The sequence below is a fragment of the Pieris brassicae genome, chromosome 2 (genome assembly GCF_905147105.1).
Source record: "Pieris brassicae chromosome 2, ilPieBrab1.1, whole genome shotgun sequence".
In the NCBI taxonomy this organism is placed as follows: Eukaryota; Metazoa; Arthropoda; class Insecta; order Lepidoptera; family Pieridae; genus Pieris; species Pieris brassicae.
In genome coordinates, this window is record NC_059666.1 from 5582946 (window position 1) to 5598178 (window position 15233).

Below are 15233 nucleotides of genomic sequence, written 5' to 3' on the forward strand. Positions count from 1 at the left end.
AATGTATCATCTTTTTAGTTTAGTTTTGTCTTAATAACTGTGTATAACATGTATTTTTGCACTTCTTGCCTATCTTATTTAATTTAATGCAGAATTCATAAACACCACCACTTATGGGAAAAAAGAATCAGGCAATAAAAATAAAAACAATAAAAAGTAGGAGTACATCAACTTTACTTGGATGGAAGGCGAGATTGGTTTTAATTTTGTGCTTTTCTATATTAAAAGTAACTAGGGATAGAGATAAATAGCACGCTGTTGGGCACAAAGCTTAGCTCTCGTGTTTTTATTCGGTTCATTTTAGAGAAAATTTTCAATTACTTCAGTAAGTAGCTCAGTGAATGAGAGCTCTTTTCTCTTTGAGCTAAATCGGGTACTTTTGTACTTATACTACGAGGTATTGTCTGTTTTTATTTACTTAAACCACTATTTTATTTGAATTATATTAATAAAAAAATTAAAATTTAATGAAAAACAATAAAATTGATTTTTAAACTTAAATATATTTACATTTTTTATTAAAAACAAATACATACATTGTCCTTAGGAGGAACTTAACGTTGAAAACCACACGTATGCTTTACAATTTATTTTAACTCTTTATATAGTATGCAATAATATCTTAATTGTCGTGCTATCATTGCGCTAATTTATTAATAAAACGAAATAAAAAATTCACAAGGTTATTAAATTGCATTATTTTATTTATAATACTATTTCCTGCTAATAGTGATTTTGAAGTTATATTATTAGTTTTCATGACTAAAATATCCTAATTAATTTACAAATACTCAAAAACGTCCCAATCTATTAGAAATCAACTTAATCATTGTTAAAATATATGAACAAATCACAGCAAATATGCGACCTAAATTCTGAATTATCAATGTCTGTAAAGATAGGCCCGTACAATATAATAAATTTGATATTTATACTTGTAGGTCATTTCTAATCATAAATCGTATTTAAATTAAAAATTAAAACTCAATTGTCGAATTATTATTTGATTTTAATGATCTGTATCGTAATAAATAGTATAAAATTGCCTCCTTTGAGTATTCCTAAATATTTAACGACTTTATTTAAATTTCGATATTCGTGAAACAATACAAAACAGGATTATATGGACTATTATAATAGAATAAAGTGGTCTTTAGTCTTACTTTACTTTAACATATTGGAAACAAAATACAAAATTCTCTACGGATAATAATAATATTAACTTGGCAAATGTTAAGTAGTAAAACGATTGAAACGAATGCAGGAAAATTGATGTCGTTTTAAAATGAATAAATAGTTGTGCCTGTAAATTGTTATTGATTTATTTTAAATCAGTAAAGGAAAACAGTTCCGTCTGAATGATTTTCAAGCTTAATGGTAGGTGGTGGTGGATCTCGCTCAAGTAAGTAACTGCGCGTCCAGAGAAGGGCCACATTTCCCAGAGAGCATAGACATGACCCGAGTAACAGCCTGTAGAGTAATTTATTATAAATGAAGAGCACGAACAAATAACAATATGATTCGTGTCATGTCGCATTGTTGCGTTGTTATTTGAACTACGAAATGAATACAGTTATTAACTACATTTGTTACGGTCTGGGGCCTATAAAAGGACATGGAAGCCAAAGCTATGACACTAAAATGCTTCTTTAATAAAAGGGCTAATCTCAGATGTGTTGCATTATTCATAGTAATAAGAATTAATACTTATTAATACAATTTAAAAAAAGCCGCTGCAATGTGTTCGTCCCTTGCAGGTTTAGCGACTTCAGTCAAATAAATCCTTCTAGTAACCAAACCAAAGAATATATTCAATTTTTTTATACGATTTACATCCAAATCAGAGACTATACTTAAAGTTATTTAGTAATTTGTAGCAGTAAAATTTATTCCTGAATTAAAAAAAAAAATACCAATATGAAAACCCAAGGTGTGGTGAGGGCCTCAACAAGCCCAGTGCTGTATAAGAGAAGGCAAGGTGGTCATTCCAACCAGACACAGCCCAGTAGACACCAAAGAACAGTAGGAAAGTCACACCGACGATAGCCGCTGCCACATTGCTCCATAAACATCCTGCAAAGATAATATTGATGATAAGGATTGTTAATTAATAAAATTGGATTGAGGATATTTCATTTGTGAATAGAACTAATACAAAATTGAGTTTGAAAATAGCTACGTAGGTAAAGCTGTGGAGTTAAGAAAGTTGCCGATTGCCGTATTTTCAAGTCGATAAAGTAATTTTGCGTTTTTTAAACAAAGTTGTCGTAATCAGGTATTCGATTAATTTCCCAGAAAAGCTGTTCCAACACATAAAGGAGCTTTATTTTCCTTTAATTCCTTGTGTTATTCGTATTATATCGTATTATATATATTAAATAACCATAAAATAAAATATTAAAACAAAAGTATTTCCAGTTAACGAACCAATCGCAGAAACTACTTCTTCAAATTAAAACATTCTTTCTACATTTATTGTTTTGGATAGTCTATTTATCAAGGAAGGCGAAGAATATATAACTTGTCCGAATTAACGCAGACCAAATCGCAACGACAGTTATTTATTAATAAAATGCGAATGTACCTGGCAACCCAAATATAGGTTCAGTAGGATTCTTGGTCGCATTGAGAATAGCTAGTCCCGCCGCACACGAGGCTACGGCTACATGCGCGATCAACAACGTGACCAGACTTATGTACAAACTGTACGCTATTACTGGTGGGGTCTCAACTGAAATTAAAGGTTAAAAGAATGATATATATTTTTACAATTACTGTTACCTTATTTGCAGTATTTATAAAATTTCATTTGTTAGAAATGACTTTTTTAAATGGTTTTACAAACGGTAAATCGTTCAATATACGTTTAAGTCGAAACATATGGCTTCAATATTCAGCGAAACCATTTATTGCCCCTGAATAAAAAGGCATAAAACGAGAACACACGGACACACAACACAGAGACAAGAATATCCTTATGAGGTAAGGGACATCTTTATACGTACGTGGATTGCTTGTATCGACAGTGGTTACAGACACACATGCCTGGTTCGGTCTGTAGCCTTTGGAAAGAGCGCGCACCTGTCATAAAAAACAAATAAATGAAAAAATATGAACTTATAATTAGATACCTTTAATACATTATAGTCTGAATGATACAATAAAGAAAATATATGTTTCAGTTTTTAATGAAAAAAATATAAAATTAATTTATGTATGCCATGTCATTAAATGCTCAATTTATATTTATATCTCTGAGATTTCCGTACACAGAACGCACAGAAATTCTATTTAAAAAGTGGTATGGAATAAAAGATGTAAAAATTAAACTTTGTACCATAACAACACAAAAAATGAACTATACTAACTTCTTCTTCTCTTGCTTGGGCCTCAGTCTTGCAACTAACTGCGCACGCGTTCACGTCAGATACACATGTCACTGAAAACCAATATTCTATAAATACGGAGGAAATAGGAATTTCTATATCGGATCTTTTGATAACCACTTAAAATTATATTTGTTTAGTTTAACTAAATTGATGAATGATAGAGACTCTAATGAGTGTTAATTGTCACATGCTTATGGATAAATAATTTACTCTGTTAACTACATTAAATGAAGTCGAAAGACAATTGATAGACTCAAAATATTTTCCATTTTCTTCGCTAATAATATCTTCGCTAATATCGCTATATAATATTGCTATGTTTCTTCCAAATATCAAACAACAAGAAAACGAAAGTAAACACAAAGAAATGTACCAACTATAGAGCTTGTTGTGTGATGGTGTCACTAGCAGATTCAGAACCAACTCCCCTTGGAACAGACCGTATTGTAATGTACTGTCTTTGTACTGGTCGGTAGTACTTGCGCTTGAAACCACCTGGCAAAAATAGGAATTTATTATTATTAAATTAGTTGTTTTAGAAATATAACTACTTAAAATCAATCAAATTTAAATCAAATTGGAAGATCTATTAAATCATTTTTTATCGGAATATAAGCTTTAAATTAGCCTTTTACTGTGACCTATATATGGTTATAGCGTTACTGCATTATTATGATATTGAATAATTAAGAAATTGTAACCGGGAAGGTTCTGCTCAACTATAAAGAAACCTTGTACGGAAAGTAAGTGTAGAGAAAGCAAACGTTGCAGAAATCAGCTAGCAATAATATAATTGAAAGAAGTCTGCCCCTTTCATTGAAAAAGATCGATTTCAATCTATAAAACTTTAGTTTCTATTGTTACCATAGATTGAAGTTCCCTAATCCCTAAATACTATTGTTCCCTTATACGTCTCAACAGACGGACAAAGGATAAATGGCAAATTAAGACGACTTTTATTAATTAGATCCTTAAGGATGCTTGAATTTATTTAGAACAATGAAATAAACGGTTTGTTTTGATTGTGGTATACTAGAAATGTATAATAACGTACTTTCAATATATTTTGACTGTCCAAAGTATGTACTTAACTAACGTGGTTTAAACAAACTGATAATTTAATGTTACTAAGTTTTATCAAATATTTTGTCCTTTACTGAACCGGTTCATATTATGAAACCCGTGTTACCATTAAGGCTCCACTGCTTATAAAACACATATCAAACAAAAATATATTTCTTTTGGGATGTAGTTTCATGTAAAACGTGATTGGAGTGGACGGGCACCCTATGAATAGCAAGTGTCCTGCCACCTGCGTCCAGTTGGCTGAAAATTAATTCCATATTAAACGAATTCTCTACGTACGAACTACACAATGTAGACAAAAAATCCTTTAAGAATTACATGTATAAGGGTATAAGAGATAACAAATGAATAAAAAGATTACTTTTTAAAATTTAAAAATTTTATTAAAATAATGTAGCGTTACGTCTTATCGTTGTAATTGACAGTGGTATTTTCTATGAGATATAACTGTCTTTCATAATATAAAAGGCAATGGCTATGTTTTCTTTTTAATCCGCTTCTTGCTTCTCACCGACTGTATATTTGACCTTCAAAAGTCAGAGTGGGAAGTAGAATTTACAATAATCTGTATTAAAGAAGCCTTTTCACACGCAAATTCACGCAGACTAGAGTTAGATAATTCAATCCATTATATTGTTATTCCAATTAACGTTCACGCTAAATACAAAAAGGCGTAGGCAATCGAATCACGTCCCTAAAACCCCAGTTTATTTCTACACAAATTTAAAGCGACTACGTGACCGAATCTATTTTATGGTCGTGTTTTTATTTTCTGCTGAATTTAATGTTTGTTTTATATCAAAGTAGTCGGAGTTTGTTAAAATATTGGCAAGTTGCGCATTTTTTATGGCTCAATAACGATTATTATTTGTAATCAGCTTATATTTAACATTTTATTTATTGCTGCCTATTATACCATACCATATGCTATTTAAAGGCTTTAAAAAACTGAAATAATGAGTCCATAGTTATAATAGTGTCTAAGAACTTCTTAGACCGTAATTATACTATATATTAAATCTAGTTAGTATACAGGTGATGATAACTCTAAATGTCACTGTACTTATTGTTATCTTGTTAGTAAATTTCATGGTTTATATTTATAAAAACATCGCGGACAGTCCAAAAGGCGAATGACAGATCATACCACCTGGATGGCAGGCGGTTGTGGGTAAAGGAAAAACATTCGCAACGGTATAAGCATTATTTGTTCCAAGGAATTAGATATGTCACATACCCATCCTTCGCTGGCGATGGCCACAACAATTAATAGAACACACAAAACTCCTGACAGGAATGCACCAAATATGTAACCACGGCGTGTTTCAGCCATGTCCGCTATCTCACTGATAGAATTCATATCGATAGAGTAATTATCTGATAATTACGCGATAATTTATTAACTGTATATTGAGTCATGTCTTACAATTATAGTAAAGGTATTAGTTATTAGATACTATACTGGCGATTTTTATATAATAAATCCAGCAATGCGTTTTTCTTTAGTTTATAAATTCTAAATAAATGAGACGTATGTGGTATCCCTCTTCTGAAACTGTATCTTAAGTTTCACCTATAACATTTTAAATTCCCATCGGCTACTTACATTGCTTCTTGAGTTATTTATTTATAAAAAAACAAAAATATACGCGGCTCGTACAAAAAAATAATCTTAAAACTTTTATTAATAGAACTAAGGCGCAGTTGAACCTTGCTCTGACTAAACGAATTATACTTTGCCGAGATTGCGCTGGTTTTACCTTCGATTGGGATTTTTTAGACATATTGAGGTTAGTTTAACTTTTATTTGAAATCTAGTAAAGTTTAAAATTGGTTTCACTATCAAATTTTCGTAAGCCTTAATACGTGGTCTAAGTCAAGCGGATAGTAGAAAAGACTAATCAATCAATTACTTAAACTGTTTAACTATTTGAAGCTTAGGTTTATAAATGGGCTTCATTATAAATATTAAACGAGTTTCAATATCGTTTGCATACTTTATAGTTTGAACTTTTCTGTATGTGCCTGTGCACATTTTAAGCATTGCAGTTGCAAACCCCAGATGACGATCCGAACATTTATTACAACTTTGTTTTATCATACTTATTTATTATTTACATATTTATTAAAGGCAGAAATGGCAACCGTCATTTTTAAATAGATTAAGAGCAATGTCACGGAAAAATTCCTACGTTTGTTATAATGATTTTTCTTTAGCCAAACCAAGAATTGACCACTTATGATGAACCAAACCTGGCGAGATCGATATTCCTCAAAGGAAAAGTCGGCAACGTGTTTGGATTTACAGAAGACTGATCCTCTATATGCCTTTAACAAAATAAATGATACAGATGCAGAAATGTCTTTCTTAAGGAGTAGATTTTTTGCATGCAAGTAAAATAAGTATAAGTGTATCAGGAAGTATGCCTACACTATTATCATTAATACCTGTACAACAATTTGTTCGTAACAAAATTGTGCCTCTCGTCCCACCTATACCTAGTATGGCCATAAATACGTTACAATATCCAATCCAAAAAATATGGTACAATTGAAAATTAACAAAATTACATTTGAATTTAGAATATATAATTTTTATATTATTGTTCAATGGGTTTTCTCATTTTGACGCCAATACATTGTACAATATTTTGTGATATTAAAATGGAGTGTGGTGATAAAGAGAACCGAATTGCATTACACAAAATAGGTATGGAACCAAATGCAATTTTTTAAACTCTCCATAAGCTTGGTATTAATAAAATGTTTGTCTATCGGGCTATTAATAGGTACAACGAGACCTCCTCTGTTTGTGACAGAAAAAGATCTGGCTGTGTACGTAGTGTTCGTACAAAAAAGGTGGTCAAAGCAGTAAGGGAAAGAATTCGAAGTACCTAATCCTGTCCGAAAACAAAAGATTTTATCTCGGGAGATGGAGATAGCACGTAGAACCATGTTGCGTATTTTAAAAGATGATTTAGGATCTGTAGCCTATAAGAGACGTACTAGTCATTTCTGAACTGACATTTAAAAAAAATTGGCTGATAAAACCGAAACAACTACAAAAAAAAATATACGGATAAGAATTTCATTACAATTGAGCAACATTGTAACAAACAATATGACCGTATATAGGCTCAAAGCTCTAAGACTCAGCGCCGAGTCATAAAGCTCGGTCTACGCAGTCTTGGTTGGAAACGAACTTTTCAGACTTCATCAGAGCTGATGACTGGCCGCCGTCTAGTCCCGATCTTAATCCACTGGATTATGATTTGGATTATGATGGAGACCACTTCGTATAAGCTTTTTTATATTTATGTATTAAACTTATACACTGTAAAAGTAATAAATGTTATTTGCAATATAAAAAAAAATATTTTACTTTGTTTCAGTATTTATGGCTAGACTAGGTTTATATAAAATAAAGTCATGCTAGTCGTATATTAATAACTAAAGAACGGCTAAAGTGGGCAATGCCTAAGAACTGTTGGGGAGGTAGCTTAGAAGTATGATACGAACATTTTTACTTCTATTTCCATTGGACGTGATATAATAGAACCAAACCAATAGAAAAACGAATAATGTATTAGTCTAGCCGTTCACTTGTTAAAAATGATATAACAAACGCAACTGTTAGAAATCGTAATGTTATATCTATGGTTAAGTATGATTGAAAATTGGTCTCTTTGAAGTTGATGTGTTTATTTCGATTATTTCATTTGTTTTTTTTATAGAACAGGGGGCAAAGGGGCAGGAGGCTCACCTGATGTTAAGTGATATCGCCGCCCATGGACACTTAATACCAGAGGTCCGTTACCAGGCTTTTATATATTTAACAGGATAACGCCTGTAGGGTTCGCTAGTAGCAAATAAAAGTAATAAAGAAAATCTTTATTACAAAACGTACAGTAAAATGGATATTATTGGATAATGGGGAAAAATAATATCAACTTATAATTAAAATTCACAAATAATTAAATAATTTATTGCAGAAGCTTTACAAATATAATTTAATAAAATACATTTTACATCACTCAGTGCTACAATTAATTTAACACTACAAGATTCTTCTCTACCGTACTTTTAATAAATAACCTGCATTCTACAAAAAATGTGGTTCAAGTTTAGCGATTTTTGCTTAGCTCATTAGGCAAAGCAGATAAATTCTTCTAACAGAAGCACTCGCATTAAATATAACTTTTATTTAATTATTATTTTAATTATACTTGCTAGAGAAGGGTATAGAAACGAAGTGGTGAAAACGAGTGAACTTTTCTCCTTACCGTTTTGTTACCGTGTAGACACTGTAGGTATGAAGTTCGGATACAAGTAGATTCGCTTAGAAATAACAGCTACTTAAGAGACTATTACATATATGTAGCAATTTTGAACATTAAAATTTGATTAACGAAGTCACACTGAGGTAACTAAAATATTTTTAATTAAAAGGCCAAATCTTACACATTGTAATGCATATCTACTTATAAAGAATAAACACATTTTTCACGTACAGCCTGAGCCGAGCGTGCGAGCGAGAGCGCAGAACGAGCGATAGAGATAGATAAAGCGGCATTCCATTGTTAAGTACAACAACAATTGCTAAAAGTAAATAATTCTTGCATTCAAGAATTGCATTAGCGATATAATCTCATATATTTGTTATTTGATTAAAAGAATTGTATTTACGAGTATATGTTAATTTATTGAAAAAAAAACGCATCTTTCAATTATACAAAATAAAGAAAATTTAGTGAATGATCGTCGGTATAACGACTTTACACACCACATTTTTATTTTAACCTGTGGGGATTAGAATGTGTGAAGGTGATAAATATCCAGGACGAAACGTTATATGATTGGTGTTTATAAAACTGAGGCAACAACATGAATGTTGAAATTCAACGCCTATTAAACTAGAAATGTTGAAATAATCAGAGTCCGTGACGTAACCATTTCGTCTTTAATTTAACTTTTTAATACACCACAATTAACCGCGTAGTTGTAATATTCGGACCATAAATGGAAATAATATTAAAATAAAAGATGGTCTATTAATAATAGGTTCAGAACGGTGTTTAAAATTAAATTAAATATATATATTTTTTTATAACTTTTACTACTAGTTATTTGGCTATAAATTAAAAATACTAATAATGTAATGTTCTAGTCGTTTATATAATAAGTTAACTTAACACAATTAGCTTAATAACTAAGTGATTAGAATTAAGGAATGTGAGGGTAAAGGAAAGGTACAAAATTAAATTTCTGTGTTCTATACAATTAATCTCGATTTAGATGCGCAGGCGCCGTTTCTAGGTCTTTTTACTAATTGTACATGTGATGTGGTTTGCTTGGTACAAATACACAAATCTTGCCAAGTCATAAGTCTCGACACGTACGTTTGTCGAGCCGATATCTGGATTTTATACCGTGGTGGAACATTTTGCACGTACCGTCAGTATAAAAGAAACTAAATAACGACTTGTGCGCATCTTACTCAGCCAACTAGTTTTTTGGGATACGTCCATACGAAAATTAGAATTTAATTAACTTTAATAAAAAAATCTCAAGTGAAATAAATTTTCAAATATAAGTTAACCTAAGAAGACATACACTTTAGGATATTTTCCCTAGAACAATAATATTTTCTGTAATATTGGCTTATTTTTATTAAATTGAGTGACATTTACCATTAAGATTTGTAGCTCACGATGTCAATGACGTCATTAAAGCTAATAATCCGGTTAACCACGGCATTACTGAAAGCTATCGAATTTTTAAATTTTATTTCAAGCAATATCACAAAAATCTACTTCCGATGACAATTTGTACTAGTTCCATATTATTTAAGAAATCACCTCAAAACGCTGAATATTTCTGTCTCTTTTAATCACATAGAAAGTGTAAGAAACATAAATATTTTGGTAGATCATTTGCACGGCCTGTTATGTGTAATACTAATAATCTAAGAATCTAATTTTATCTACACCTAACATAGATAATATATAAATGTAACATAGATAAAACTGTCAAGTCTATACCAATTATTGTTTCTATATGGTGTGACATAAGCTTAATTTAGTTCTGCATGAACACATGAGTTAATTGTAAATACAATAGGGCAACATTTCTTGTCTATTATTAGTGACACATGTCAAGTGTCACCTAATGACGTTCTTTTATTGCCAGTTAATTTTTAAAATATTAACCACATAACATTATGAATAAAATTTCGAAGAATATTATATTAGTCTACAAAGCAAATTTTAAAATTTCGTGAAACAAGCTTTAGATAACCTTTCAATATAATTTTTTTACCTCTTTTGTTAGTATAAGAGTTTCTTGTATGATTTTCTCTACCTCATATTATTCTTACAAGCCAAGCAATCTATAACATATTTTCTTCAGTAGCTATCACCTTCTGAACGTTGTTCCAAAAACATTAAACGCTCTTTTGTATTGGTCTCTGAAAATATTTTATAATTTAATTAAATAGGATATAATATAAATAAGAGAAATTATGCATCGCTAAAACAAATAGCAAAAATTTCATGGTATGGCATGGCATCTACGCATTTCTGCATCTCCAAATGTTTTAACACGAAACTATTGTTTCACCGGGAATCGATCCCTCGAAAAACTGTTTACATAAAACCAATAGGTAAAGCCTTAAATTATCTTTCTATAATCGCATTTATTGCAATTTAATAATTATTACATCACTTAAATTACAGCTTTTAAAGAGATTTAGCGTTTATTAAAAGATTTATTAACGTTTAAAAATGCATTAATTTTAAGATCGAGTTCATCGCAATTCATGAAATAAATCAGCATCATTGTACGCTTTTTACAACATTACTCGTCTATCTCTTTTCATCACAGTGTAAATACGATTTGACAGAAAGAGACAAAAGATTACTTTAGTTAAAAAAATGCAATTTAACCTAATATTATGAACATGGAGTAAATATAATATATAATATAATAAATAGTTACCTTATCTGTTATGTTATTTAACTTGCCACTAGCTAGTTACATCTAGCAAGCATTGTCTTAAATCAGTCAAATACTCGTTATCTTCACACAACTCTCGCAATCTGAGCAACTGTTGGTCTGTAAACTGTGAGTGAAGAGCCACGAGACAAAGCAAACGACGCTCGGAGTATGACATAGTATTCGTGCTCCTGAATAAGTCGCTGAAATATTATTATGAAGGCAAAATTAACTTGTTCATAGCATAAACCTCCTACATTGAGAGTTTGGGCTGCGGTATCATTTAACATCAAGTCAGCAGAGGAGTTCTATACAAAAATGCTTGTAAATAAAAATGTGTGCGTGTACTAGTAGTAGTACACAAGTAAGAAGTGAAACTTCTTTATGACCTTATTTATCGAATAATTATCTACTATATGCAACTTTATAGAAATTTATTAAATTAAGTTAAATAAGATAAAGTTTAACAAAAGGATTTTATTAGCATAGACATGAATACAAATAATACAATTATTTCATTTTCCCCGTATTACTACTCAGATTATTATATTATTATATAACAGAATTTTATCAATTGTAATAGAATTATTACTATCATTGTTATCGTTATTATATATTTTTGTTATTAATGGCTTCGAATCTCTTAGACTCAACCGTGGTAGGAACAAGAAAAAGATGGCGCGTAACGGGAAAATGTGACGCGTAACCGAAAAATGTGACAGTTAATTTTTTTACAAGGCCTATAAAGAAGTTTCACTACAGTAATGTTTTCCGTCCAATGCTATATTAAAGTTTAATATATTTGGAGACTGTTTTTGATCGATGCATCATGTGTATTTGTGAAATTTAATAATAATTATTAACACATAAAAATCTTAGCTAACATTGTAAATTCATTTCCAAGATTCAATTTCGTACAATCCATTTTGTAATAAAAAAGTTAAAATTAAATACCTGAATATCCCAAAATCTTGTTTCACTTGCAAATTGAACCCGCTATGGAACACGTGTAGTGCCAGAGACTGAGTATGCCTCAAAAGTGGGAGGGGCGAAGCAGCGACTAACAGTGGCAATAGCACATGTGGGAGGAGCTTAAGGGAGACCCTCCCACTGACTAATTGCCCTAAAGCCTCAAATAACCAACCACTGAGAACTGGCAATTGAGACTGAGAAACTGATGTTTGGAATACCTGAAAGATGATGTGAAGAAAAATAACTCAATTTTTATTTTACAATAGGGCGTTATGATTTCGTACTCAATCTACGTAGAGAGACAGAGAAACATACTTCCTATTTTATTCCTAGGAATATATTAATTGGTTTGATTATATTTATATAATGATTTAAAATTTTTATAGGTATCATTAAATAAACTTCAATAATTAAGCTATTTACATTATTTCATACCATAAGCTGTCAAAGAACTAAAAAATTGAAATAAATAATGCAGCGATTCTTACCTCAAAAACAACCTCGCAGTTAGCGATAGCTGCGCGCACGCAGACGTCTCTATCACTCAAAGGGTCAGGCACAATTGCCTCAGCCATTCTGCATGTATCTAACAGCTCTATTAAGACTCGGCTTAGTGTCGCAGCAGGTGGTAGAGTCTCTCTTAATAAATGCCGCAATGCATTGCCACATATACTTTGTACGTCGGGACGTGAAACGTGACGTAAAGATGTGTATAAGCGCGTTATACGTTCCATTGCGCTCATGAGTACGTCAGGATCCATGTCTGATACTTCGCGACGGCCTGACGATAAAAGTTTGCTATCTGCTGTAAAATAAATATATTAATGAGTACGTTCTTATATATTACGTATATATGCGAAATTCAGAAATTGTATGTAAGAAAACTAATCCAATTCTGTCAAACTATGTACTATAACGACGCGATCAATATAGGTGGAAGCATATTAACCTTCGATATTAAACAAGATTTAACTTTTCTTTACAATAGTCATGTAAGAGAAATATGAAATATGTTATTATCTGTAAACGTAGATTTTCTCAATTAGTTTTATAATGTTTTGTCTTTAGAGTGATAATATCTAAAATATGTCCAGGGGTCGATGGCTGGCCATGCGTCATACTCGTGAACGGGTGCTACTTGGGGTGACTGGTCGGACTTGAATTCGCGTATGCGGTGATGTTAGTTATTTCGTCGATGTATTTGCGTTTTGTTCTCACGAGTGTAAGTTCGTGCTCCTATTTCACCATGCCTACTGCCAATAGAGAACAAATCTTTGTTTTTTTTTACACTAATAATTAACTATTAATTACTTATGATGTCATGTGGAACACGGTGTAATGGTTGCAGCTCCTTACAAACATTATGATAAACATAAACATTGGCGATTAAAAAGAGTGGCGGAGAGTTTAATGCCAGTTCTTCTCGTCCGTTCTCCGCTCTGGATTCGAGAACTGGCAGCAATAGTAAAATTAGAAGCATTTAATATGTATTTCTTTGTTGACGTTCATAAGTGTACATTGCGTTACCTATATGAATAAATTTGGAGACAAAGTTACCACTATTTGGAGGCTTATATAAGATCCAAGAAAATGCGCTAGAAATAATGTGACTATTAATGAAAATAGATGATACACGAAACAAGACCTGTCTTCTTAAATTGACCTGTCAATTTAACAAAACTATTTAATTACATTATAATAAGTTCCAATATAGAATTAGTAAAACTAATTATGAAATTGTACTCACCAGAAAACAGATGAACAAGAAGTATTTGTACTGCGTGTTCTTCAGAGTACTTGTTCATGTTTTCCAAAAGTTTTTCTACAAGAGTTTTCTTGACATCTTTTGGCAACACTTGCCTTCGTAACACAGATATAATACCCTGGAATATTATTTTGTACTATTACTATCAATACTAAAAAAGTAATGGAATATTTATTGACGTTTGTTATGTAACTCAATTTAATTTACATCTAATATGATGAGATTTTACCTTTAAAGTTTATAAATCATTAATTGGATAATGCTTATTATAAAACAAATTGAGTTCCTGTAATTGAAAAAGTCTAGGTGTTGACACATTGCCACTAATTTTCTAGTATATAGTCATCTTGAAGAATCGTTCTTATTAAAATTATGTTAGGGGTTATATGGAGCAGTGTTGGCCTAATGGCTTCAGCATGCGACTCTCATCCCTGAGGTCGTAGGTTCGATCCCGTCTGTGCACCAATGACTTTGTTTATATGTGCGCAATTAACATTAACTCGAACGGTGAAGGAAAACATCGTGAGGAAACCGGCTTGCCTTAGACCCAAAAGTACGGCGTGCGTCAGGCACAGAAGGCTAATCACCTATACTACTATATATACGATACTTGCCTACTCGATTAACAAATGATCATGAAACAGATACAGAAATCTGAGGCCCAAATCTAAAAAGGTTGATTTTTTTTAATATTTCTGGAGCTCATGAACGAAGGCACCACAATCACGTCAATGTCGAGAACACATTTTTTAGTTGTTAGCACAAGAAGTTTTAGAACGATTTTTTTGAACTGTTCGAATTTGTGAACTAGTGCACGTTAGGGTTAAGTGGGGAAAAAAACTAACATAGGAACTGAGGGGAGATAATCTTAATACAGACATTAAGACAGATTAATAGAAATTAATAATATATTCGGTAAGTATTGTCACTGGACACTATCTCATGTAATATAATTAAGTTAAAAAATGTTAAAAGTTATTAAGCTTTCGGAACACAACATATATCACAGTGTGTCAACACTATTATTT

At 31.5% G+C, this 15233-nt stretch overlaps 2 protein-coding genes across 2 annotated transcripts in view; both read right to left on the reverse strand.

Annotated features, from left to right (window-relative positions):
- Positions 1-491: 491 nt before the first annotated feature.
- Positions 492-5809, reverse strand: LOC123720130. Its single transcript, XM_045676628.1, has 7 exons — positions 5713-5809; positions 3767-3884; positions 3369-3439; positions 3006-3081; positions 2585-2731; positions 1914-2073; positions 492-1470 (listed from the first exon to the last, which is right to left on the reverse strand). The coding sequence occupies exons 1-7, from the start codon at positions 5806-5808 to the stop codon at positions 1332-1334; spliced, it is 807 nt and encodes a 268-aa protein (XP_045532584.1). The 5' UTR covers position 5809; the 3' UTR covers positions 492-1331.
- Positions 5810-8458: 2649 nt separating this feature from the next.
- The window catches only part of LOC123717807 (huntingtin), a 31395-nt gene continuing 24620 nt past the window's right edge, over positions 8459-15233 (reverse strand). Inside the window, exons 38-42 of the mRNA XM_045674025.1 lie at positions 14188-14323; positions 12929-13245; positions 12423-12658; positions 11472-11671; positions 8459-10941 (exon numbers count right to left, since the gene is read on the reverse strand). Of these exons, the coding sequence (XP_045529981.1) occupies positions 11500-11671; positions 12423-12658; positions 12929-13245; positions 14188-14323 (861 nt within the window). The 3' untranslated portion in view covers positions 8459-10941; positions 11472-11499. The remainder of the gene's footprint in view (positions 10942-11471; positions 11672-12422; positions 12659-12928; positions 13246-14187; positions 14324-15233) is intronic.

Excerpts from the sequence above, each read along its gene's own strand:
- LOC123720130 (XM_045676628.1), bottom strand. The coding sequence starts at position 5,808 with ATGGCTGAAACACGCCGTGGTTACATATTTGGTGCATTCCTGTCAGGA. Across the intron at positions 3,885-5,712 it reads CCATCGCCAGCGAAGGATGG|GTGGTTTCAAGCGCAAGTAC; the intron begins GTATGTGACATA and ends TATTTTTGCCAG. Across the intron at positions 1,471-1,913 it reads CACCTTGGGTTTTCATATTG|GCTGTTACTCGGGTCATGTC; the intron begins GTATTTTTTTTT and ends ATTACTCTACAG.